This window comes from Chamaea fasciata, unplaced genomic scaffold (assembly GCF_029207755.1).
Source record: "Chamaea fasciata isolate MVZ Bird 193981 ecotype frontalis unplaced genomic scaffold, bChaFas1.0.hap1 SCAF_10, whole genome shotgun sequence".
Lineage (NCBI taxonomy): Eukaryota > Metazoa > Chordata > Aves > Passeriformes > Sylviidae > Chamaea > Chamaea fasciata.
In genome coordinates this window covers 4,105,726-4,132,356 of record NW_027094095.1, presented here as the reverse complement: position 1 = coordinate 4,132,356, position 26,631 = coordinate 4,105,726, and the positions used below count along the sequence as shown (strand labels likewise).

Here is a 26,631-nt window from a genome sequence, read left to right as displayed (position 1 = left end):
GAGTTTTAAGCCTCTTTTACTGGGATTTATGTGGGGGAAAAAAAACCCCTCCAGCATCTTTGTCCACATAAACCACAGAAAAACAGCCCCCACTGCCTTCAACCCAAGGAACAAACCAAGAACAGCGTAGAAGAAATTTATTAAGATAGCACTATTTATACAAGTTACTCATGCTAGAAAAAAGCATAAATGATACATGTAAACATTTGTTTACAGAATACGTTTTCCTTGTAAAGGTGCAAATGATCTTCATATGTAAACACAAGAATACCGACCTTTAGGGGGAAAGGGGCTTTTAAAAAAGTTTTGATGTCCCATTTATGATTGTAGTGTATTTTTTACTATATTCAAGCACATTAAAGTCTGAGTTACATGAATCAAACTATGAAGTTAAAGAACTTAAGATGTCAGCACTGCCTTTTTCATCTCAAGAATTTACAGTCCTCTTTTTCAAAAACAGATTTAGTAAGGTCCACAGTTACATCAGGTGCAAAAGGTCAATTCTTCCATACTCAATAGAAATTACAGTACAAACACAACTGTTGAGTCTTGAATTCTTCCCTGCTCTCCCCCCACCCCTGGGGGGGAGTTATTCACAGTGCCAGCAAACAGCCCTTCCCCTCCAAACTCTTAAATGAGCCTCACACCTTTCCCTGCTCTAACCATACACAAGGCAAAGTGCACAAAAATCACTCAAAGAGAGGGCACCGTCCATCACGGTGAGGAATTCTACAGACACAGACACGAGGGCAGCTGAGGTGAGGCTGGTGTGAGCTTTTTTTCAGCAGGAAGGAGCTGGCTGCGGGTCTGCCCTTCCAGCAAGAACACAAGAAGTGGGTGTCAGAATTAACAGATGATACCTGCACCCTGCTTCAGACAAGAACTGATATCGAGCAGGCAACAGGAGGAAAAAGGCTTTTAGAAGTGAGCTAGAACTAGTTGGGTTTAGGTCCTGTCTGTACTAGTGTGGGTGTAGCCAGACTGTGTATTGCACACCCATCTGCATTATTCCTGATGAACCGTTAAAGGTGGCTGGTCTGTAACAGCTGTGAGCTGGGTGCAGTGCTCTCTCTGTCTTCACAAAGTGACAACTACACCCAGCCCTAAGCGGGGGGGGTCATCTCTGCCAATGGACCATCAAGGACTCCCCAGAATATCCTGTGACTCAGAGGATTCCATCATTCCATTGTGAGATCCCTTGCCCTGGGAGAGGGACTCAACATTCCTGCCTGGACTTGGAGGGTCTATGATCTGGGGGTTTGGGGACTTGGGACACAGCCACCACGACTTCCATCTGGAGAAGGACCAGGCCTTTCCACAGGACCAGTGCTTTTGACAAGACCTCATCCATCACTCCAACGGGACTGCAACCACCGTTTAATGAGGACTGGTTTTAAGCCAGTCTTCCTGTATTCATTGCATTTATTGTAATCTTTCTATTGAATTGTAACTCTGACTTGAAATCTCTCGCAAGGTATTTGTGTAGGGTAAATTCCTCCTGCTGGTTTACCTTCAAACCAGCACAGGTTCACACAGAGGAAAGAAAAGCTGAACTTTTGTACAGTAAAAAGACATTGTTTGAAATCCTTTTCCTCTCACCTTTTTTGGGCACTTCACTGATTCAGTCGAGTGATGAGAGTTCCAGTTCTGAAAAGATACTCAGGGCACCCATCCCTCACAGCTTTCCTGTCCTCTAAGAGACCCCAAATCACACCACAAGGGTTGGAACCACAGTAGCTGGCAGGACACAGCCCTGCCCAAACCACCAGCTGGTCAAAATGCAAATCACACATATATATATATAAAAAAAATACATATATATATATATGCACACACAGAGATGTATATAAAAAGCTGGAATCATCGCTGTGAGCGATACAAAGGAAATACATGATACAAATCAAATGAAAAAATAAATATACTCTGTGCACAGAAAAGCTTCTGTGCAAAGGTGGCACCTTGCAGGTCAAGTACTTTTTTTTTTTTTTTTTTGAAGCTCTCTGTAAATAAGGCAAAAGCAATGTTTTCTGTATCACTTTTTCTCTTTCGCCCACCAAACAGCTGCCACATCCACTGCTCCCACAGCAGGAGGGAAAGCAGGAATCCCTCCTCCTGGCCAGACTCCCAGTACAGAGTGTAGGCTCTACATCAGCATCCTTTACGCTACAACAACTGTTACAGTTTGGTTTATTCAAAAAATGTAGAACTAGTTAGAAAAAATACGGACATAAGCAACACTTCTACTTTTGTCCAGTGGTTCCCTGGAGTCTGACAACGTGGTCTCCCGCTGGGCACACTCTCACAGAAGTCAATTTTTATAATTCCATAGAAAGAGTTCACCGGCAAAGAGTTACATTGGATCTAGACCGTGCATACTAGAGCTGCAAAGAGGTCCAGTGTCAACAAGTCTCTTCAGGTTTTTCTAGGAATGGGAAGGCAGGGGACTCCCTCCCTCTGGAGGCTTACCATATATGAGATTCACAGTGTGTCATTTTGATAACCCCCACGCCTCCGCCCAGCCGCCGGTAGTTCATCCCGCCGTACAACCTGTGGAGACAACATTCCAGGGTCACACACTGGGCCACATCCTCCATGGGGACACCAACCCCTGGGAGCTGTTGGAATCCTGGGCACTGAGAATTTCACGCTTTCTGTGCTGACAGGCACCGACCCCCAGGAAAACACTGCATCTGACCTGAGGCCATGGAAAAGGCTTCCAAAACTGAGTGACAGCACTGGGATTATGGGTGTGTAGTTTGAATAGAAGTGTGTGATATCACATGGTGGAAAACTTCAGAGTTTAAGGTTTCAGAATATAGTAACGTGTATATAGCAAGATGGAGGTTTTAGGGCAGAGGTTAGTCCTTTTTCATGTTCTTCATGGGTCTGGGTGGTATTTTGTAATCGGATGGAAAAGTCCACATTGCAGGCCACGGGTGGTTGGTTATTGGGTTAAAAATGAAAATAATTTAGGTGTCATTCCTCAACTGGACAGTTTATTCTTAAAAGGCCTTGTAGAGAAAGAGATAAGGAGGCATTTTTTATTTGTTAGCTAGAAGTGCTGTAGAACTCACAGTTTGTGTGACTGTAACATAGATAAGAATTAATAAACAACTGAGCCCAAACAAGAAACACCATCTCAAGCATTTAATCCCAGCTCTGGCAGAAAAGAAGATAAAATGCAACAGGAGCTGCCACGGGAAACGACTGAACCAGCCCATGTTACCATTATTAATGCCTGCTTAGAGTGGGCAGTGAAGAAGGCAAGTTGTGGAGCACCCATCTCGCACACTTCAAAAGTAAACAGCTGTATTGGCACATGCCTTTCTCTCTCAGAACAGAAACTGTTCCTTGTTTTGACACCAAATTTCTGTCACTCAAATAAATACATCCTGCCCCGTCTGGTAATGTGCGAGATACGAAAAAACTTTGTAGGTTGTAGCTGACCTTAGGCCAACGTTCTGGGTAACACACAGGACTAAGGCTTAGTCCTCACAATGCAACTAATTTATATTTCTAAACCCCTACATTCAGCTGATCCAACCAAGATATAACACATCCCAAGCACCATCTGTTGACTGCAATGGTGCCTGCATTTCATAGGGATATCAGATCCCTACAGACTCCAGCTGCATATTCCCCTCTGTGCCACTGGAGTCTGCTGGCAGGAACAGGAGAAGCCAGCTCTCCAAACAGCTTTGTTAAAGCCAAACTGCATCAGAATCGTTTTCTCAGTCGAGCTGCACAAATAAAAAATATCTTCAAGATACAAAAGAAACAAAGGGAAGACCATGGAAGTTGGTCACCCATATTGAGTTCAGTGGAGAAAAAAACCACAAGCTAATAATACCTTGAATAATCTTCCAAACTGTGAATGCCTGGCAGGCAGTAACTCCTAACTCTGGACTGTCACAGGAAGTAGCTGAAACCATTCCACCAAGGAATCTGATGTATATACTACTCTCTCCTCAACTATTGAACAGGAGTTCCCGTGGATCCGTGGCTCACCAAACCAGGGGAAATTCCTCCACTGCTGCTCATGACAGCCATCCTTACCACAGAAGGGTTAAACTACTACTATCACTAGTAAGAATATAGATATTATTTTCTTTCTATTCCCCACCCTTGCCAGATTACCACAGCAGCAAAAATAGCCAGAGGAGCTTGATACTTTATGCTAATTACATTTGGGAATAAATATACAAGCAATTGTTTTCAGGTATAGTTATGACTCTAAAGGCTATTTTTTCTCTTTCTTTTCTGCTTAGTGTATATATTGATAAGCAATTTCATATTATTCAGCTTGGACATTCTTCCAGGGGCTGAATCTTGCTGATTTAAAGGGGAATAACATCACATGCTTGAAGTGTTTCAGCTCCTTCAAAGGGATTCAGAAATCACTGTCTCAGCTTGAAAGCTAGAAGTGAACAGGCCAAATTCTACGTGGTGGCTCTGAGTTCCTTCTGCTAAGGACAAGCTCAGTTTTACTGGGAAGGAGGAGAGACTCAGCCCAAAATGAACAGAAAGGGCATAATGGGATATTTTTCAAGATGTGATTCTTTCCTGCAAGGCAAGAAGCCAGAATGGGAATGTTATGATGATTCTACCCCACACAAGTTCTCTATTATATGGTGTTTACCACATTCCTGATTTGCCTGGGACAGCTCCAGCTGGATTTCACTGTTTGATTGTCACAAAAATTCAAGTTACCTCCACGTGTTGGCATCTGGATCAAACACCTCAATGGTCTTCAGGTACGTTGTGCCATCAAAGCCCCCCACTGCCATCAGCTGCCCATTCACCACGGCCAGGCCAACCTGCAAAACAGCCGTCAGACAGCAGCTACTTAGCTGGGATGTCCTGAAATGAAGGGTCAAAATGAAAATATTAATAGAACTAATTTATAACCATGTTTGGTGAAAGGCAGTCTGCAGGAGAGGGTTGGGTTTGGTTTTTTTTTCTTTAGGGCACAGCACAAACAAAATACCCTAAAAAATGAGACATGGAAAGTTAAATACTTATCTCAGAATAGAGAATCTCTCAAAGAAAAAGCAGAGAGTTCCCCTTACTGCCAGCTACAAGAAGTAGAACCATCTGAACAAAGATAAATACATGAGAATCTAAACCTTTTTCCTACAAAACTTACGTTCTGGACTGAAATTCTTCCCCAAGAAGAATATCTACCAGCCCACAACACTTGGTTAAAGTAGCAGAACCAGAAGTAAGCCCCTGGTCCCAAACCTTGGACAATCCCTAAGCACCCTGGCCTCCAGACTTCCTATTTAGCCTTTTCTGCAGAAGTACAAAATCACTGGAACATCAAAAACATGATCACTTCCAGTGGAAAACGTGGAGTATAACAGAGAAAAGGGAAGGTACACAATGTGAAATAGTCCCTGTTTGGGCTTTGAGGAAGTCAGGAGAGCTGCAGATACAGCTGCATGTGTTTAGCAGTTTCTACAGAAAGCAAATACAGAAGCAGCTGATAAAAAGTCAATGTCTAATGAGAAACTAAAGTGGAGAGCTCACTCTGTGCTTTGAGAACAGAAATAAATATGTGCTCTCTACCTCCAAAAGCAGTAGTTGCTCAAACTGTGATTCATACTTGCCTCACCAGACACAGGAACACTAACACATAGATAGAAGTAATCCTCTCCTTACTACATAATCCAATACCTAATGATAATCATCCAGATCATTTACACCTCCCCAACCATGATGATTACTGAAAACACTGCAGTAATCTATTGTTCACAAGAAAGCACCACGACCAGCAGTTGATGGGAACAGCTGATGGGTACATTCAGTGAGGAGAAGCAACAGCCTAAGTGAAAGCCCAGGAACCGTGGCCCCACACATGCCTCAAGACAAAGAGTGCCTGCTGGCATTATGTTTCTAAACACGTTGCTAAACCAGTTTCACAGCTTTTTCCTCTGAGCAAGTGGCTGCTTTCACCTCCTAATTCATCCAGAGAGATCCAGGTATTAATTTGATAGCGTTCTTTAATGGTATCTCATACCAAATACAGCTGTGTCACCTAAAAGCTCCTCTGCTGCAGTCTTAACTGACCACATATAAGGGCCCAAAAATATTTAAAAACACCCTCACATGACTCATTTCCCCATCCTAAACAGCTGTCTGTGGCGTGACTTGGCTATCTCTTCACCCTCTAATCTTGCTAGAGAGCTTTTAGCAAACTTTTTCCCTCATAGAAAAGAGGTGAAGATGCAGAGGAAGCAGGAGAGCCTCGTGAGAAGACTGACACTTCACCATGTGCTCTCCCCACACCAAGAGTGACAATGACACCCTGCCCCGTGCCCTCCCCACAAAGCAGACTGACACTCCACCCCGTGCTGTCCCCACATGGTGACGGTGTGGCACGGACCCACTGAGCCCCACTTGGTGCCTAGAGAGGCTACCTGGAACAGAGGCTAGACAGTTAAAGGAATAAAGTAGGGATTTATTAAAAGGCCTTCAGAGGATGCACCTTGGGCAGTAGAAGAGCTTGGCCAAGGCTGGACCCAAGCTGGACCCAAGCTGGACCCAAGCTGGACCCAAGCTGGACCCAAGCTGGACCCAAGCTGGACCCAAGCTGGACCCAAGCTGGACCCAAGCTGGACAACGGGTCATGAGTTTTCACACTTTTGTTAAGTTTTGGTCCATTTATGTAACAGGGTTAATTGTCCAATTACAGCTTCAGGTTATGAAGTCCCATCCTCCCAGTTTGCTCTCCTCAATCTGCTGTTGTTTATAATTTTTGCGCCTGGAGCTGCAACGGTGAGCTTGGTCCTCAAGCTGGAAAAGGATTGCTTTGTCTGACTGAGCTGTGAGGAGAACTTGCTAACACTTTGTATGATAAAGTTCAGAGTTACACGTCGACGCAGTACAGAACCCGGAGAATGTGGAAGCCGAAACCGACGGCGCCGCACTCACCCCGCTGCGCCGGGACGTCATGGCCACCACGGGGGACCACTGGTTGGTGCGTGGGTTGTACCTCTCGGCACTGCTGAGCTCCGTGGTGTCATCCCTGCCTCCCACGGCGTAGATCATGTCCTGGTACACGGCACAGCCCAGATGCTTCCTCCTCGTGCCCATGGGGGCTATCGTGTGCCAGCGGTTCTCCTGGGGGTTGTAGCGCTCCACTGCAGAGGAAGGGAAGATTTTTGGTCAGTGGGTAGAGAGCACTTTTGGACCCAATTTCCACACCCTGAAAATGGCATTGTTATAAATACATAGTATAAAGTTGGCTTTTCGCAGATATTAAGATGAATGTCATACGCAAAATACTAAAATAACTCTGCTTTAAGGATATAGTTTTCGTGTTTTTGCTTAAATATAAAATAGCTGATATACAGTTATGCTTGTAGTTGAACTGTTTTGTTAGAATATCATCCAGTGATAATAAAACCACAACCAAAAAAACACACGTGCTCTATAAAAGCGGACCCAAGGAGTAGCTATACTAAACAGTTCTTAGAAAAATATAAATATACATAATAGCCTATGAATATGCAACAAACTAATGGAATGATAAAAGTATTTTAAAAATTTCTCCCAAGATAGTAGGGGTGCTCTTAGCTAAATGCCAAGCACCTGGCCATTTAACCCTTTACTTTATCTGTCTCCTATTCTCTTTTTTATTAAACTTTTTCAATCTTACCAAGAAAGTAAACCTCATTTTTCACACCATGAACCCGTTTGTTCTCTCTTTTCTTCCAAAGAACTCTCACTAGTCTCTCTCCTGTCTCCAGCATCAATCACACTCAGATACTCACTGAGAGGGTGCTGGCAATGCTACCAACTGATCTGCAGCAGTTTTACCTCTGGTACCTTCCTTCCTACAGCAAAAATGCAGGAATTAAAAAAAAAAAAAAAAGGTGCTTGCAACTGCTATGCAAATGATCAAAGCCTTGTATTCAGGACATACTGCCAAAAGTACAGAGAAAGTTAAAATATGCCACACAACCAGGTAATAGGGGCTCACATGCCTGGAGAGTGAGTTATTGTACGGCAAGATAATACTTAAAGAAGGTAAAAAACTCCACAAACTGATCAGTAAGATATTCAACAGCCACCTGGGAACACGACAGGCTCCCAGGACCAGGACTGACTGGGATGAAGGGACAGCAAAAGGCATACCAGTATTGAGAGGAGATGTTCCATCAGAGCCTCCCACAGCATAGAGGAAGCCTCCCAGCACAGCCACTGCCACTCCCAGGCGCCTGGTGCTCATGGAAGCCACTCGAGTCCATTTGTTTTCTTTGGGATCATACCTGGCAAAAAAACAAACACCAGAGGTGAGTGAAGTGACATCTTCACAAAGGGGAAGGAAGACTGACTTTATTCTCCCCAGACAAAAATACCTGTAAGATTTGTGCAGTTCCTACCTCCCCAGCTCATCTGCATCAGCTGCACCCTCTAAGAGACCCTCTTTCTTGCTGTGCCCCACTTTTTTTTTGTTTTTTTGTCATTAAAAAGTACCTCTCCACAATGTTGAGACAGGAGACACCATCCTGGCCACCCACAGCATAGAGGTAACCTCCAAGAACTGCTACTCCAACACTGGTCCTGCAGGTGCTGGTGGGAGCCACATCACTGCTCCACTGATTGGTCTTTGGATCATACCTGGAAAAAAACACACCAAACAGCACAAATTACCTGCCCAGGTCTGCTTCAGATTCTCCCATGCCTGGGAGCTCTACAGAGGTTGTAAAACTTGCCTATCCTGAGCTTCAGCTGCAACACAGCTCTTTGTAAGCTGGATAAAAGCCCTGAAGTGCTACAATGCATCTAGTACATGCTACTCCAGGGATGTTCAAACTGCAGACTGGGATGAATCAAGCTGAGGATCAAAGGTTCAGGTTCCTGAGAGAGACTGGCTGGCATGTGGTAACTTGCAGCAAAGAGCAGCAGCCAGAGTTAACTCTGCTCTGTTCCCTGCAGTTCACACAGGAACTCAGCCAGCACTGGGACTTCCAGATAAAATATGGAGGAACAAGATGGACTTGGGAATCCAGAGACAAAGAAATACAGTGCGTAGCAAGGAAGTGCAGGATGTGAGAGTTACAATGCTAGGGTCATGATTTGGGAAGTTGGGAGCATTCAAGGAGATAGGTGGGAAGAAGGGGAGGCTCGAGGTGGGAGGAGGTGTTTGTACAGCTCATTGGGTTTGTTACAGGGCCAAGATTTAGAGCAGTAGGAGAGCTTGAGACATGTGGCTTTCAGGCATGGGAATTGCCCTATGCAGCTCCCAGAAACAGGAAGCTTGGTAAAACTTGTTTGACTTTAATCTTTCACAGGCCTAAAACTGACCTATTTTCCTTCTTCTGTCTGTGTGCCAAGGCTCCTTAATTCTCAAGTAGCCACTTCGCAATAAAACTCCAGGATCTTTCCCTCAGCCTCTAAGAAATGCTCACTGTAACCTCACCCTCCTCAACAATTCAAAAAACAAACCCGCAATTGCAAGGAAGGTTAACCAGGACCACCAGCCCTTCCAACAATACACGCAGACCCATCTCCTAGAGATTCCTTCCTTATGCCAGAGGCTTTGGCTTGTCCCATTAAGGTGGGGATAACGTGACACAGAGTGTTTTGCACCAGGGGTGTGCAAGGCAGGGGGAAACAGCAAAATGAACCCATTCCTAAGAGGCTGCACTCAGGTTTAAACATTCAGAGCTGAAATTCTGCACAGGGGCCTTATGGAGACCTACCTTTCCACGCTGTTAAGGTAAGAGGAGCCATCATGGCCTCCCACAGCATAGAGAAGGTCATCCAGGACGCTGACCCCGACGCCACAGCGCCTCTTGCTCATGGAAGCCACCATCCTCCACTCGTTGGTCTGCGGGTCGTAGCGCTCCACGCTGGAAATGGCGTCCCCGCTGCACCAGCCCCCCACTGCAGCCAAACACCAAAAACAGGGTCACAAAAACACTCACCGAGCCCACAAACTGCCTCTGCTCCCGGCACAGATCACCCCCCTCAGACTCATCTCTAAGTCACTCCTGCAGAGGTTTGTAATTACAAAAGAGAGGGAGATTTTCAAGTTTGGAAATGCTGTGGCATTCACAACACCAAAGAAATCACGCGAGTAAGAAAGAGTAAGTTAACTCAAACTTTCAAATATTAATGCACAGGTCACATCAGAATTAGGTTGCGAAGACTTTATGGGAACACTATCACCAGAACATCCTGCCTGGAGTCTCCTGGCCTAAGCCAGTGGGAAAAGTACATAGAATCGGAATATCCTGAGCTGGAAGGATCCAAGTCCAACTCCTGGCCCTGCACAGGAAAGTCTCAAGAATGTGCCTGGGAGCATTGTCCAAATGCTTCCTGTGCTCTGTCAGGCCTGGTGCCATGACCACTGCCCTGGGGAGTCAGTTCCAGTGCCAGACTCCACCGTGGGTGAAGAACCTTTATCTAACATCCAACCCAAGCTTCCCCTGACACAGCTTCAGGCCATTCCCCCGGGTTCTATCGCTGGTTGCCAGGGAGCCAAGATCGGGGCCAGCCCCTCCTCTTCCCCTCATGAGGAAGTTGCAAACTGTGATGAGCTCTTCTCTCAGTCTCTCCTTCAGGCAGAACTGACCAAGTGACCTCAACCCCTGCTCATATGGCCCCTCTAGACCCTCCAGCATCTCCTGCAGACACCACACACACCCCTGCAGGGACACACACCTGCAAAGAGCACCTCTCCACAGCGGATGGGTTTGCGCGGCCTCGTTCGCGGTCCCTGCATCAGCGGCCGCTCTTGGGGCAGCAGCAGGTAGTTTTTGGCTTCATCCACCAGATCCCTGTGCAAGACAGGAAAATATTAACCCCCAGAGCTCAGTCTCAGGAGAGGGGACAAATCAGAACTCATGGGAAGAGCAGTCAGCACTAGTCATGCACCTCAGGTATCCCAAGTGACACGAGGAGAGCATGAACAGCTCCGGTTAAACGCTCGCTGTCACCGAAATACTCATCGGTTGTTTGTAAGCCACTGACACAGTGACAGCAGCAAACCAGCACCAGTGCTTGGCCAGAGTTAATAATAGATATAGCTTGCTATAAAAAGACTGATAAAAAAAAAAACCTATGACAAGAGATTTGTCAGGCTTACTGTGCAGAAAAGAAAAACCCAGCCTGTCTCAAGCTAAAACTTAACAGTCAGTGGTTTTGCCTCGCAAGAGAACAGGAGTTGGAAAGCACACAAATACATAATACACACATGACCAATAGATGGAGATAGTACCCTTCTGATGAATATTTTCTCTATCAGCTCTGGCCAGCTCACACTGTCCATCCATTCATGACTTGCCACCTGGACTAATCCTAATATTCCAAACCCTTGAATAAAACAAAAAAGAACAAAAAAGTCCTCCTCCCCTCTACAAATGTGGAATATATAAGCAGTATAAATGCTTATTCAGGAAGAGAACAATTTAGCCTATGCCCTGAACTTCTTTACAATATGCACAAGATAAATCATGTGCTTTGTGGATGATACAGAACTCCGTAGAACCAGAAAGGTGAGACTCAAACCGTAAGAGGAGGAAGTGACAACTTCCCTGCATTATCCTTGTGGGAAAGGGCAGACTCTAATCCCAGAGTCCAATTCAGTTATCAAAGTGCAGACATTCTACATAGAAAAACTACTTTAGATCCCACTGAGATTGTCATGAAAGTCATGCAAGAGCTAAGCTGCAATAAAAGGCCATGACTAGAGGGGAGAAGAAAAAAAGAGGCAAAATGAAAATCAATACACTGGAAGGTCTTTTACCAACAGTCAAACTGCACAGTCAAAGTTTGCGATTTCACTGAAAACTTGAAATAATAAAACCACTTCTAGGGCACACCAGTGACTATAATGCAAATAGAAAACAATTTTTCTTTCTTTCCCTATCCTCCCAGTTTCCCGAGATGAAATTGTGAGGCATCACCCATTCACCAGCGACAAATGAACATGGTTTCAGAGGACAACATAATCCAATTTTGCAAATGGCTGAGGAGATTTACCTGCACTCCTCATCGCTCTTAATGAGTGGATCAGAACCCACTGTACCCACAAGAAACTTGGGACTCAGCAGGGGCAGGCGGACGTGCTGCAGCACCTAAAACACAAACCAGAACACCTATGGTGAAACCACAGATACTCAGAGATGCAAGAAGCCAAATGGAAAGCCACAGAATTTTAGTTAAATGCAGCTTGTCTGACAGCACATTTGCTTTTTCAATATCGCAGTCCAGCTACCCAGCAGAAAATCAGTCTTTGCAAAGGGACCATCCACTGGATCTATTAACAGCTGAAAACAAGGTCACAGCTGGAAGCCTTTAGAAAATCACAGATGTCAAGACATCTGCCTGAACACTGATTAAGTTAGTGATTTTATCAACCATTTAGCTCTCTTAAACCTGAGTGGTATTGCAGAGTAAATGAACAGTAGGAAACAATACATCTTTCACAAGGGTTTAGAATTTGAAGGCCTAAGCATGTATAGACAGAGGCAAACAGTTATAAAAGCATTAAAAGCTGCCTTGGGAAGAGCAGCTTTTTCCAGTTTGGTTTGTTTACTTAAAACCATTTTCAAAAGCTTTCCAGTAAATAAAGTTGCATTTAATGTCTCGTTCTAAAGCAGAAACAGCGAGGCAGGCAGATGCTCACCTCTTTTGATCAGCCAGCCCGAGACTTCAGAGGCTTTGGGCTGACAGCTTTGTCAGAATGGGTTCTGCTCCGTGAAATGCCTTGGCTCAGATGAAGCATCACATTCCAACAAAACCATTCTGACAAGCTCCACTGTAACATCATGAGGGCTGAGGCACAAATCAAGCAGCAGAGCTTAAAGAAGCACCGTAAAGCAAGACAAGCCTTTTCTTCTCCACTGTGGTTTTGATACGACTCTCCAAGCAGTGCAGGCAGGTTTGTCTGGACAGACTGCTGGAGTGAGCTCGTTTGGCAAGTCCTACCTGGGAACAATCCAATAAAGCCCCTAATGAAGGCTCTGGCCAGTGCAGCTTCCAGCCTAGATAAAGGGACAGTGCAGGCCACCTAACACAGGTGGGAGTCAGAGAGAATTTTGGTGGCTTTACACCACCTGGAAGAGCTCTGGCACCGCCCTACCATCCCTCATTCCTCTCCCACTGCATAAAGCAGCCTGGAATGTCACTGTGCCCAAGATTACCTGTGGCAGCTGGGGTCTTCTCTCCTGGATGCTGTACTTCACCCAGGCCATCACGGCGTTGAACACCTGCTCTTCGCTGCGCACGTTTAACTCGTCACTGGATATGATGTCTATGAGCTGGTTGGCAGGAAGCAGCATGAACTCCTCACTCTCCATCACCTGGGAAAGGCAGAGGAAAAAGGGAGGGGGTAGAGACAAAGCATCAGAGCCATTCACCACTCCAGCACTTCACGCTGACCCAGTAAAAAGCCAAATCCCCATCAGTTCCAACACCAACACACGTGAAGGGTTTGCCGCACAGGGTAGAACAACACAACAAGACACTTGTAGACAGGCATGCCTTTTACACCCTTTAACACTTTTAAAGGGTTAAACCACAGAAGGCACTGATCAGGTTTCAAAATTCAAGAAAAACAAAGCCTTTCTTTAAAAATCAGTCTCCTCGTTTGCCGTGTCTAATACATAAAGCAGAAATAAAACCGCAACAAATACGTGACTAAAAAGCAGCACTGGAGCGCAGAGATCCACGAGGAAAGCGAAACAGAGCACAAAAATAAGATCTCAAACAAGTTACCAGAGGCATTGCAGAGAACACAGAAAGCCTGATTTGTGGCAGAACAGAAAATATTCCCGGAGACTCATCTGATCCTGCCTCTTTCATTTGCTCTAAATATACACATGGAGTATGCAGGAGTCGGGATGCACTAAAGAGGGAATCAGAGCCTCAAAGCCCCTAAGGACTGATCTCTTGTGAAAGTCAAGCCACTGACAAACACATTAATTCCTTCAGCATCCAAGATAGCAACCAAGTTTCTCAGGAGGCCTTGGCTGCTGCTGGAGGACTGCTCACACAGCATGAGTCAGTCAGACTGCCCTGGAAGCTCACACACCACCACAGCTCCTGCACAGACAACCAGGTAGATGGGAGAGGTGCAAGAATCAAAATTAAAACTGCAGAAATGGCCTGACTGATAACTGCCAGCTCACCTTCCCTGCAAGCATTCCCAGTCTGTAGCATGCAATTTCCAAAAGGTTCAGAGACAGAAAATAACTGAATGCTGGCTTGTCCTTATCATCAGCGACCACATTAGAATTCCGTGACTTATTTCACAATTTGCTGCATAAATTAAAGAAAAACACTCTTTGACACGATCATCTCAACAGCAGTCAGCTGTGCAGTCCTTTTAATTACCTGAAGAAGTTATTTAAGAGCACTGAACAAATATGCAGGGATCACCAAGTTACTGACAGCAGAAAATGTTGTTAAAAAAGAACAGAGCTGACAATGAGATCAGTTACCAGACTCGGTTCTTGGGTACCCTGAGCTTTTGGGGACAGGAAAGGCCACAACAAGGCTGGCCCACGCACTCCTTCAGCCTGTAAGTAGGAACTGGGTTGGTCATTAAAGATCTTTATCAGCTTTTTTCCATGGTCTCCCTTCCTCCTACAAAGCTTATGTGTAAACTTTAGCCTGATGGTTTTTAACTGCAGCTTCAGCGTCTGAAAACAGCAGCTGTGGAAATTCCGGAGTTAAAGATGCTCATCCAGTCTCTCTCCCTTTGACCCTCAGGACACCCAGTGGCATTGCTGGCCTCACAAAATTCAAAACACTCAAAGCACATCTTTAAACCAAATTATTACTACTGTGCAACTTGTTAGTTTACACAGTAAAACAAATCATTATTTTAAATGCTTTGGCTTAATTATCAGGACACTCATAATTACCTGACTAATATTAATGATCTATTCGACTGACTTGCTTAGTGGACAAGAATTGGCTGGATTTCATTTCCTCTGCAGCATTCTTCTACACCAGTGCTTTTACAGACAGAGAGAATTCATGTCAGACTATACAATATGGAGTGCAATTTTCGTCTGTTGATAAAAGCACAAGTTGTCCACCTATAAATATAATTCCTCCCTTCACACAAATGTCAAGAGACAAAAAAAAAAAATAAAAAATACAAAGGCTGTTCTTGTACAGTGGAGTTGTTAATAGAATCATTTCACATTACATACACAAAATCCACTAGGGGTTATAGGCAACAAATTAAATTGGGAGGAATGGAAAAAACTGGAAAAACATTTTAGCAAGAAGTTAATGATGTAATGCAGCAATACACATAAAAATTAATAGAAGCAGAGGTTAGCACAGCAGAGGACATGAAGCAATTCAAACTGCATTCAAAGTAACTGCATGGGTTGGCCTGGTGCCTGCTGCTTAATATTTCACGTTGCCACCCAGGAAATTCCCAGCTCACGTTCCTTTCTGCCAGCCTGGAGGAACGATGACCACACAGCCCCCGCACAGAAAGGCAGATTTTTTATCAGTTTTCAACCTCCACAGGGGAGGATGGTTCAATGGACAAGTGCCCAGCTTCCCCCACGGATCACCAATCCCCTCTCCAGATGGAAAATACTGCCAGAAAGGAATACAATCCAAAGGAGCAGCACCACTGACATTGTCTGCAGAGAAATACTGGAAGCAAAGGAAGTGATTATTAAGGATGAGGAGCTGCAGGACTCCTGGGGCACTGAAATGGACACCAAAACCTGTCCAGGCCAAAGAAACAGTGCTCTAATCTAAGCCTCTGTTTTCCAGAGGCTGTGTTTAAGTTAAGTCAATTATAATTTGCATCATCTTTGAGGAAGAGTGTTCTCTTCTCTTTTGCCTTTGTGTGCTTTAACACGGATAAGGAAGACAGAAAGTTGTCTTCAAGGGACTGCAAAAGAAAAGAAGCCCATATCAAGCAGCTATTAACAGCCAGCTGCATGTATTAGTGCTAAAACATTTTAAAACAAAACTGTCAAGCTGTTAAAAAGTTATTTACAGGCTTGTAAGCATGTAATAACAAGATCTAATAACCAGTAAAACAAGCAAGCACTGAAAATAAACAACCATCTGGAGAGCATCTTGCTCCCCCCCCCCAAAAAAAAAACCAAACCAAAAACCACCAGAAAAGAAGTGCAGAGCAAGCACAGAGCACATGAAGTGGCCAGCTAAAATGTAGGGGTTTGGGTTACCACCAAGTACTAACAAAAACAAACTCATCTTAAACAGCAAATTCTATTTGGTTAGAAAAGATGTATTTAATTGCAGCTTTTGGAGGAAACGGATCTTGAGTCCACAGTTAGATACCAAGAACTGTCTTCACTGTGTCCAACAGTTGTGTTCTGTTGGGTTGCTCCTGCTCAGATTTTTCTTAAGTACTACCAGAAATTAATACAATTCCAATCTGCTTCTTGCATGTCAGAAGGGAAAAAAAAAAAAAAAAAAAAAAAAGACAAGCTGCCATCACTCACAGCACTCCCATACTGCTGCTTCTCTGGGGAAACTAAATTAGCACTAGGAGTTCCTGGAGTTCCTCCCTTTGGAAGGGATCTCCCTGAGAAGCTGGTGGGAAGAGGAGATTTTTCAGCGGCAGTTCAGTAAAGACCCACTCTCCTCTGACTATTCCTCACACAATCCGTAATTATTATGTTGATCCTTCTCTGAACCAGCTGCTGGCTTTTTTTTTTTTCCCCACCAAAAAATCATCTAGGCAGAATTAACAAAGGATGAGAAACTTGAGTTTATAAAGGTCAGCTGCAATATTACACATCTGAATTACTTTCAGACAGCTTCTGCTGAATAATAGATGTAAAACCCTAGTTCTGCTACAACAAGGGATTTAAAGACTCCCCTGAGGCAGCTTCATGCTCCCCCAAACACCCACTTTTCCAATCCCAGAGCTCAACATCAAAGTTCTTGGGTTCTATTGATGTGTTGTCCTTACTTTTAACACCTGCCTCCCCTCCAACCAGAACGCAGAACCCAGAGTATTTCTGAAAGAGGAGTGGAACGTCAAACCATTGTGCAGGCACGACAGATTCAATGCCAAATCCAACTGCACCCACGACCTTGCCTCCCACATAGCACCGACCACACATCTTTCAGGGAAGAAATGCTGCGGATCATATACAAACCCCGGGTACAACACAGTCCTGCCACCTCTTTCCTCTTTCTCCCCCACTTAACATCTGGCACCCATCACCATCAGGGCACAGAGCAGGTGTAAAGGCAGGATTTGGAAAAAAGGGCCAAACGAGAGCTGCTGGAAGCCCTCGCAGGCCACCTTGACGCATTTTACATCCCAATTCCAGCACGCCAGCTCCTTACCTCCTGGAAGTTGTGCTGTGTGAATTTGTCAGCGATCCTCAGCAGCTCACGGCACGAGTGAGTGTCGGCAAAAGCCCGGATACCCAGGCAATTGGAAGGGTCCAACTGTCTCTTGAGGAACTCGCAGCAGGCCTCCTGGATCTCAGCCAGCTGGAGAAGGCAAGCAGCCGGCAACAAGGTCTGGACGTTTCCCTCTTCCACGGTGATCTGTGAGGTGTAGGCGAAGTCGATGAGCAGCTCCATGGCGCGCTCGTCGATGTCCCTGATCACCACCTCGGTCTGCCGCGACTCCGCCAGCTCCCCGGTGAACATGGCTCGGAAGTAGGGGCTGCAGGCCGACAGGATCACCCTGTGGGCGTAGATCTTCTTGGCCCCCACTACCAGCACCACATCGCAGAGCTCCCGGTGCTTGCGCAGCAGGTTGATGACCTCCAGGGTCTGCCGCGGGTGCTTGTCGGAGATGTAGGGCATGCGCGCGGGCTGCGGCACCCCCTCGGGCAGCTTGTTGGGGTCCCCGAGGGTGCAGCGGCTGGTCACGTCCATTCCGGTCTCTCCTGGGCGAGTGCTGGCACACCTGCAGCGCAGGAGATAAAGGTACAGCACCATGGTCAGGGAGCCCAGCGCCGGCTGCGCCCCGCGCCCAGCACCAACAGCGCCGTGAGTTCCACGCCAGGACGTGGAAACGAGCACGTGACCACATGAAAGAGGAATCCATCTCCCAGCGAAGCCTGCTTGGAAGTAAACAAATGCCAACCTGCAGCAGGCTTCTATTTATTGCTATTTTTATACGCTTTCTATGACACACGGCTGTAACATCCAGCTCCACATACATATTTATGAGCGGAACCTCACCGTAGCCTGGTGTGGTAAAGGCACATTATCCCCATTTCACAGAGTGACTCAAGGCACAGATTAGCTGGCTTGCCCGCTGCCAAGCGCTGGAGTTTTCTTTGACAGAGCTGGAGATGGATTTGCACTGCAAAGAGTTCCAGCTCTGTGACTTAACCGAACTTCTCTCTTCTTCTCCCCACATTTATAACGGGGTCACTCATCACTGTAATGTCTAAACACACCAAAGTGTCACACAGACTTCAAGATGGCCTGCAGACTACCATGAGCATCTTTCAGGGTCACAGAATACCCATTTTAATCATCACCTCTTCAATTATTTTTGAGTTATGGAGGCTCCTGACTCAATCCACCCTCCCTGACACGTGTCAAAAGAAGGTTAATCTTCCCCAAGAGCGGAAGAAGGCAGGCGGAACCAAAACAAACCAAACAGGAAGAAGATAAAACAAGTATCCACCACTATCTACCTACCAAAAAAGGAAGAACAGGAAGTCAGGATGGTACCTTTAGAGGTGAAGAATCACTTAAGAATGCATAAACTAAGTTACAGGCACAGAGAGAAAACATAGTATCTTCCCAGTTCCACAGGCAATTAAAGAAAAACCAGGAGATTGCTGCCTCTTCCCACATCAAAGGAAAACCATCGCTTGGTGCAATTAAAGAACATGGAGCAAAATATCAGAGTATTGACATTTTATGGCCATTGGAGATCTACTGAAAGACTCAAAATATGCTGGCCACTACCAGTTTTTCCTTGGTGCACTGACATTTGTGAGCTGTCACTACCTCACTGTTCATATTAAGAGTTAAAAAGAAATCGAGCTTGGCTTTGCCACGGCTCAATGTAATTTGCAGCAGGTTTGAAGGAAAGAATTAAGAAAAAACACCACCTCACATCTTTTCCCCTCATTATTATGTCAAATGCACTTTCTAAGCACTGGAAAACCAGTCTCTTTGCAGCAGTTCAAATTATTCACTTGCATCTTAGCCTGTTTTCCCATTCCCTCCACACCCTCTCCTTGATCATCATATTCAGATGTTTTAGACTATTACCTCTTCCTCCTATCTTAGTTACACAGATCCAGCTGGGGTTCCCCTCTGGGTTTTGCTGCTTGCTTCTGCTCAGTCTCTGCACCTTAAATGCTTTGGGTTTTTATCCCTGATCCTCCTTTTTTCATCCATCACTGTTCTGCTTTCCTGACACCCCTGACAAATCCTTCTGCTGTTACACTGCCTCTCACCCTCCTCCACCCACTCCTGTCCCTCACAACCCAAATTCACCTTTTGGGGGGGGGGGGTTTGACAATCATTCTCAAAGCCCTGCCAAGTTCCTCACAAACAATGCATGAACTAAACTCTCCCTGCAGCAATACACACAAACCACAATTAATGGTACCCCTACAAAAACCCCAAGAAACCTCCGCTGAAGATTAATTTACCTAATTGGCTTATTTTCATAGTCCTTAGCAGCCAAAGCCAGAAGGTAAGTAATTTAATCCCTCTACCAAAAGACGGAGAAAGGTGATGACAAACACTCCCCTGTAGAGTTTGGCTCTCACTACGCAAGCTAAGTCGATTTTATTGTGTAGTAAGTGTTTTTAACTATGTCAAACCAACACTTGGAAGGAAAAAAAGAACACAATAAGAGCTCTTTTAAGACACATGCTTCTACAGCTGGGGACAGTTTGTCTTGACTAGGCTGCCAGTCAAAGCACAGAAGAAGCATTCTTCAAATAAAAACCCATTTCGTGTAACTACAGATCAGAAGAGATGGTGCACACTCAGGACAGGGCATCCTTTTGGAAACCCCTCTGTCACACCTGCAGGTTTTCCTCAAAGACATCTCCCACTAAAACCAGCCCTAAAGCAGATCTTAGAGTGGCACGGGTTCTAAACTCAGACAGATTAGTTTAAGGCCATGCTGCCAGAAGAAATACACAATATTCCTGCCAATCCCACAGCCCGAGACTCCCTGCCATCTTGTGCCAAGGGATTACTTGGCCAGATTTAGGCAGTAGCCCTTGTATTCCCTAGCCAGGACAGAACAGGATTTTTCTGCCCAAATGAGGCCCTGCTGAAGACATCTTTAACTCACTGAAAAGGCGCCTGGTTAGCAAGAACTGAAGTCACTGTTCCCAGCAGCGTTTATGTGAGAGCCTGCATTGTACCCAGCCTCCTTACTCCTGGGGAGAAAGGGCTGGTTAATGATTAAAGAAGCCTGAATGGATGGAAAAAAGAGTAACAACCAAACGAGCGCTCCTGATTCATCCATAACTTATCTCTGGGTGGTGCAGAAGCCAATGAACAATTGGCTTAAGAATTTCCAAGCTGGATCAACCCAGATGCTCGATGTGAAGCTCAGTGGGCTGCTGCTACACACAGGCACGGAAGTGTGAATTTAAAGGACACGTCTGCTGGCTCGTGTCTCCACGAGGATCATAATTCCACTGCATTATGTGTGCATTATGCATAAATATGCACAGAGAATGAAATGATGAGTCAGTGGCTTAGAGGTGTGAAAGACAGAAGGCAGCACTTGATTCTCACATGGCAGGGGAGCTGCCTCCCCCCCCACAGAACTCAGAGCTGCTCCTGAGGAGCCGGGGTGATTAAGGAGGGCTGAGGATCCAGAGGAAATGTGTGTGTGTGTGCTCGGATAAACCGTTCACACCCAGCTATGCGGATATTCTGGGATTAGCTTCCATCAAAATGCAGGGCTGGGGAAATCAGCAAATACAATGGGATTAAGAAAGGGCTGACAAAGGATCAGTTTTTGTAGCACACTGCTGAGAAGTACAAATGGGAACACAGGCAGTCTGCAACACTAAGTCAGCTAAATAAGCAGGCTGCTCTGCCTCCATTTTATTCCGCTACGCCAGTGCCCAAAACTTCATTCATTAACAGGGGCACCCATGAGACTTCCATCCTTACAGCAGCTCCCCCCAAGGTTCAAAAAAACACCTAATAATACACACCTAGGGAAAATTCTCTCCCATGCTGTCGTAAGGGCATCTTAACTTTCGAACCTGCATTTTTTAAGATAATGTGTGTTTTAGCACAGGGTTACAAACAGGTTTTAACACGGTTCAGCAGAAAACAGCAGGCTGACCTAAGGCTTATGAAACACACATCTCAGGCTAAAAACATTGACTGAAATCCAAAAGTCATACATTGCTGGAGTGGATTTCGGTAGCAAGAGATTTTAGCAGCAAATAAAAATAACAAAGCAAATGGGTAGTAATTTCTATCAATGCCTTGATTTGAAATAAAGAAATATCTCCTATACTCAATACAGAGCTGCAAGGACAAGGGCCATCAGTTTGGTCCAGCCTTTGGCAACAGAAGTCACCACCACAACACGCCAACCAAGTAAATGGAAGTGCTTTATTGTGGCATCAGTACTCAAGGAATTAAGCTAGCTAAAAGTCTGATTATCAGGAAGAATACCACTGATTCATTTTCTTGCCTAGCTAGCTAAGCTTTCTCAACCAAAGTTATGCAAACAAGCAGATAAACCTGACTGAAATACTGTTTTAGGTTACAAAAGGAAAACAGCAAGGATCTGTTGCATTTGCCCCTGTTCACATTGCTTGGTTTGATTTTTACTGACCAAGCCCAGAAAACTCAGTTTCACCCTGACTGAAGAAAACATCCCAGTCAGGATGAAACTGAAGATGCCCATACTCTGAAAGAAGAGGTCATTAGTGGAGTCTTCCAAAACCTTCCTGAGCCTTCTGTAGTTAGCTTTGGGCAAGAGCTGTGTCCAGGTAGTTGGAGTGCACAATCAAGACCTGAAGCCTCCTTCCTCCCGCCGGGTCTGGCTGCTCAAGCCTGCTCTGACACAGCACTGCTGTACAGCTGGGAAAAGGCTGGCAGGAAAGAGCTGGGTGAGAAAGAGCTGGGAGAGCTTCCCCAGTTTTCTTTGGGAGATGCTCAAGCCCTCATGCCCGAGCTGTGTTAAAGTATGCACCTGACTGCGCACCCACCCACTCTGAGCTGATTTCCCTGCTGCCTTCTCACCCCTGCTAGCCCGAGGAGTCCAGAATTCCTGGCTGGCCCTGGCCATCAGATCTGCCCTGCCCTCCTTGTCTGGGTGCTGTGGGACCATGCCCTTCACTGAGAGGTCCCTGCTGCCTTGTTTTTCCCTTCAGCAAAGCCACATTCTCTTGCTTCTCCCTGAGAGTGAGCAGAACAGCCTGCCCCAACCACCCCTTCATTCCTAATGCAGGGTAAACCCTGTTTGCAGCAGCAATTCGTGTTCCCAACTATAATCTTGACAGGAATAGCTGGAATTCCTTGTCTGTTCAAGCTGTTCCTCCTCCCCATTGAATGCTGTACATATTTGATGCCACCTCACCACGTTTATTAACCCACTACTGGCCAAGCCCCGCTCCCCCCTTTGTGCAGGACCCCCCACAACTCTCAAGTGAGGGTGTTAAATTGGCTTCAGAGCCCCTGAGTAAAAGGATAAAAGAAAGTGCTCTGCCATCTGCTTAGCTGGAATTCATAGGAAGATCTGTGCCCAAAATACAATCAGGAACCTTTTATCATTTTCTGCTAAGACAGGCAAGAGGAGGAGAACAAACAGAAATTTTAACAACCCACACTGAGGCACTTAAAACAGGCAAGTGTATTCAAGAACTGGAGTCCACAGCTCACAGCAGAGATGTGCTTGTCAGGCCAGGCTGCTGCAATAATAAAATATTTCTCCACTTCTTCAGCTCTGTGCTGCTGCCCACCACAAAAACTAAAACTGTCTGAGTGGCAGACGGAACTTCCACAATAGCAAGTCCAAGGCCACAAACCGACACACAAACTCCAGCATGTGAATGCCTCAATGTGACACACAGAAAACAGCAGAAACAGAAACGAGTTTAGAACTTCAATTTCCCCATCAGGGACACAGAAAGTAGGGAGAGAACAAGAACACAAGCCAAGCTAGTCACCAACTTTATGTCATTCTGCAAAAACATCTTGATAAATGGAGCACAACATCAAAACCAAAAAAGTTGTGGGTTAAGATTTAAACAATCTCCACTACAATGAAAGAGAGCTCATCTGCTACTTAATCCATCTTGGAGGAAAAGAAATTCACTGTAAAAGTCACATACAGCTCCTCATTGGCCAAGTCACATTTCTTATCTTGGCAAAACTGCAGCACAATATCCAGGCTCAGTGATGCCCCTGTCAGGTCCCAGGTTTACTCACTGCTGAACTGCAGCAACGGCACAGCAAACTAAATCCGTGAAAATTCATTTAATTAAAACACCACCGTGCCATTCTGCAAGGGTTTAAGTGACTAGTTACTTCTTGCCTCCTTACACAGAATCCAGGCTAATGGTTCCTGTAGCTAAAAATGCTCTCTATATTTATCTATGGTTAAAAGCCTTGCCTTCTCTCACATGAGTGTTTACAGATCCACCCACAAGTTTGCCTTCTTCCAACATCCCAAAGAGCACAAACAGACCAAGATTCTCTCCAATTCATTTATAGGTGAAGAACTTCAGGCAACTTTGCTTCCACACAGCCTTTATCATGTACAGAAACGAATCTGCTGTTAAATTTTGCTGTGGGATTGCCATCAAGCAAGGAAAAATCAACAAGAACTAGCAGGGAACCCTGTTTGCAAACCTGTCATCGTGCTGAATTACCGTGATAATTTTTTCTCTGTATGAGAGAGAATGTTTTTGACACAACCACAGCAAGAACTCCCCTGAATTAAACTTCAGCTGCATCTCCAGCTCATTAGAACTGAGGCAGCTGGCAACCATAATTAGAAAAGGAAATCTCCTTTTCACCCAAGACCTCACCAAATGCCTTTCGTTAAGAGAAAAATAATGCCCCTTGGAAATCAAGTTGAAATTCATTCCCAGGCAGTTTATTTCCCACAGTTTGAATACCTAAGTAATTAAATACTGAGTTTTAAATATGACAGTAAATGGGAGAAGTGGAAAAGGGGATGGAGAATAACAGTAACTTATCTTCCATGCTCTTCCTGAAAGACATCTGGTCTTGTAAATATTGAAAACGAAATACATTTAAGAAAGGACTAAAGAGGAATGATTTATTTCCCAATTCCCCATAGTCAGGCTTAAAAAAAAAAAAAAAATCCAAAACCACACAACACTTTACAGTCCAGGCACGTAGAAAACCAACTCCCATGATTTATCCTATTTGGGGAAGAGAAGAACAATTGTTTTTGTGTCTTACCTGCGCATTGGCTTTCCGTCCATGCACCGTGGAGAGAAACCTTCACCCTACACTTCAAGACCTGATCCAAAAGGGAAAAAAAAAAAAAAAGAGAGAGAAAAATAAGTGACTTCTGAATCAAAAGAACCTTCTTTCAGACCCCCTCTAAGAGAACAGAGCTGGCGACAACCACGTACTAATGTGCCTTTAAGCTCTTATCAGTTACAAATTCACAGCCCAGATTAGCAACACCTGGAGCACAGAGAACAAAGCAGAAGAAAACATCACCAACGTTAAAAATATTTTCATCTCAGCTGCACAAAGATTCCTTACCAAACACAACGCACACACTATAAAGTCAGCAAACTGCCTGCCTCCTTGAATCCTTCAAACTATTCTACCAAAGGAAAAATATCTGAAGTAACAGGGTGCTCACTCTCACTCCTTGCTCAGAGGCAGGAGGTATCTCTCCCTCACACATTTAGCAGAGATTTAAGGCAGGCTGGCACCAAATAAACAGCCCAGCTCTGCTCACCAGCTACACTGCAGAGCCAGAATTTGATAGGAGATAAAACTTGTGCCTGGAAATTGAAGATAACTGTGCCCCAGAGGTAAGAGGGATGCTAATAATGCTACTACATCTGCAAAGATGAACGATGCTGCCTGATGCTCACTACACTTCCACTCCAAATATTCATTTTCTGAGAGTAATAACAGTTGCAAACTGCACAGGCCTTTCATATTCAACCAGTAACTTCTAATTCTAATGTAAATTAACCCTTTTTACAAAGGGCATCACTTGCCCCAATTTCATTCTCGATAGCTATTCACTTAGGAATACATTTAATTCAATTATTATTCAAAGCAATAAGCCGGACTTTGTGTAAAAAAAAAAATCTATTAAAAGAACAGAAAGGTGTTCTGCTTCCACACTGATAGTCACAGGCTTCTACCCCTCCAGAAACGGACTGAGAAACGGGAAACCACTGAACTATGGGGAAAGCAAGGACAGAATGAGAACGAATTAAACCTTAAAACAAACACAAGTGGCATTCGAAAGAGGAAAACAAAACAAAACATAAATTTAGGAAGAACATGATCATTTTTGGAAGACTGAGACTGTCAGATTGGAGCCCTGCATCCAACAGTAAGCAAAATATTATTTGGCACAATCTAAATCAAACTACAAAACTGTTACAGCTCTGCTCGGCTACGTGAAGAAGAACCTCATTTTACACGCAGCACTCTCTAGGAGCATTACCCCAGACACACAAGCGGAGCTAGCTAATGAAGAATAAGCTCAGACTTGCCGCCTGCCGCACTTGCAAATTACTCAGGTTCACAGCTCCCTGCAAAAGAAGAGAGGCAATTCCTCCCGGTTAGGGCACGGCATACCAATTCCGAAGCGAGCTGCGGGCTCCCGGGAACCGCGCATCCCTGCCCGCATCCCTGCGCGCATCCCTGCGCGCATCCCGCCGGCCGTCCCGTGTGCCAGCAGCGCCCAGCCGCCCCTCGGAGCACTTCGCACATGCAAGGGAACGTGGACCAGGCTATTCTTAGCCCCCTCGATTGCATCAGATTTAATCCCCTTAAACCCACGCTGAAAGCCGGGGAGGAGGGGAAAACACACACACACACACACACACACACACACACACAAAATAAAGGCAATTTAAACCGCGGTGCTCCGCGCTGTCCGCGGGGCAGCAACAGGCTGAGGGACGGCTCTGCCGGCCGAGCGTGGCCCCGGAGCCCGCGGCACAACTCGGCTCTCCCGGCGGGACCGGCACCGCTCCCCTCAGCCGGGCCCGGCCCAAGGGCCACCCCGAGCCCGGCCCGGCCGAGCCGCGGAGCCCCGGCTGCCTCACCCGCCCAGGCCGCGGGCGGCGCCGCCCGGCCCACCCCGGCCCCCGGCCCGCGGAGCCGCCTCACTCACGCCGGGCGCGGGCTCCTCGCCGCCGCCGAGCCGCGGTCCCGCAGCGCCGCCCGAGCGCGTCCCCAGCCGCAGGAAGCGGCCCCGGCCCCGCCAACCGCCGCCGAGCCGCGCCCGCCCCTTCCGCCCCCGGAGCCGCCTCGGCGCGGCCGGGCCCGCCCGCCGCCGCACCGCCCGGGCCCGCCCGCCGCCGCGGCCCTGCGGCCGGAGCTGCACCGGCGGCCGGGCGGAGCCGCCGCATGCACGGGGCCCCGTGGGGCCTGTCGTGGGGGCGAAGAGGGTTGGAAGAGAGCTTTAAAGGCGGTACCGAGGGCGATCGCGCGGCCCGCCGTGCCGCTGGAGCC

The 26,631-nt window shown here is 46.0% G+C and overlaps 1 protein-coding gene across 4 annotated transcripts; it reads right to left on the bottom strand.

The window, feature by feature from the left end:
• Positions 1–122: 122 nt before the first annotated feature.
• KLHL20 (kelch like family member 20) lies at positions 123–26,378 on the bottom strand. 4 transcript variants are annotated; one of them, XM_066192100.1, is made up of 13 exons: positions 26,291–26,378; positions 24,376–24,436; positions 17,317–17,890; positions 13,158–13,316; positions 11,995–12,089; positions 10,675–10,790; positions 9,711–9,894; positions 8,482–8,625; positions 8,140–8,273; positions 6,934–7,142; positions 4,711–4,817; positions 2,467–2,547; positions 123–2,381 (listed from the first exon to the last, which is right to left on the bottom strand). In XM_066192100.1, exons 2-13 carry the CDS (start codon positions 24,396–24,398, stop codon positions 2,351–2,353), a joined length of 1,857 nt encoding a protein of 618 aa, XP_066048197.1. In that variant the 5' UTR covers positions 24,399–24,436; positions 26,291–26,378; the 3' UTR covers positions 123–2,350. The 4 variants fall into 4 exon arrangements, with proteins under 4 accessions (XP_066048197.1, XP_066048198.1, XP_066048199.1 ...); XM_066192101.1 differs by having other exon boundaries at positions 24,376–25,703; positions 26,291–26,333; XM_066192102.1 differs by having other exon boundaries at positions 123–2,547.
• Positions 26,379–26,631: the final 253 nt, after the last annotated feature.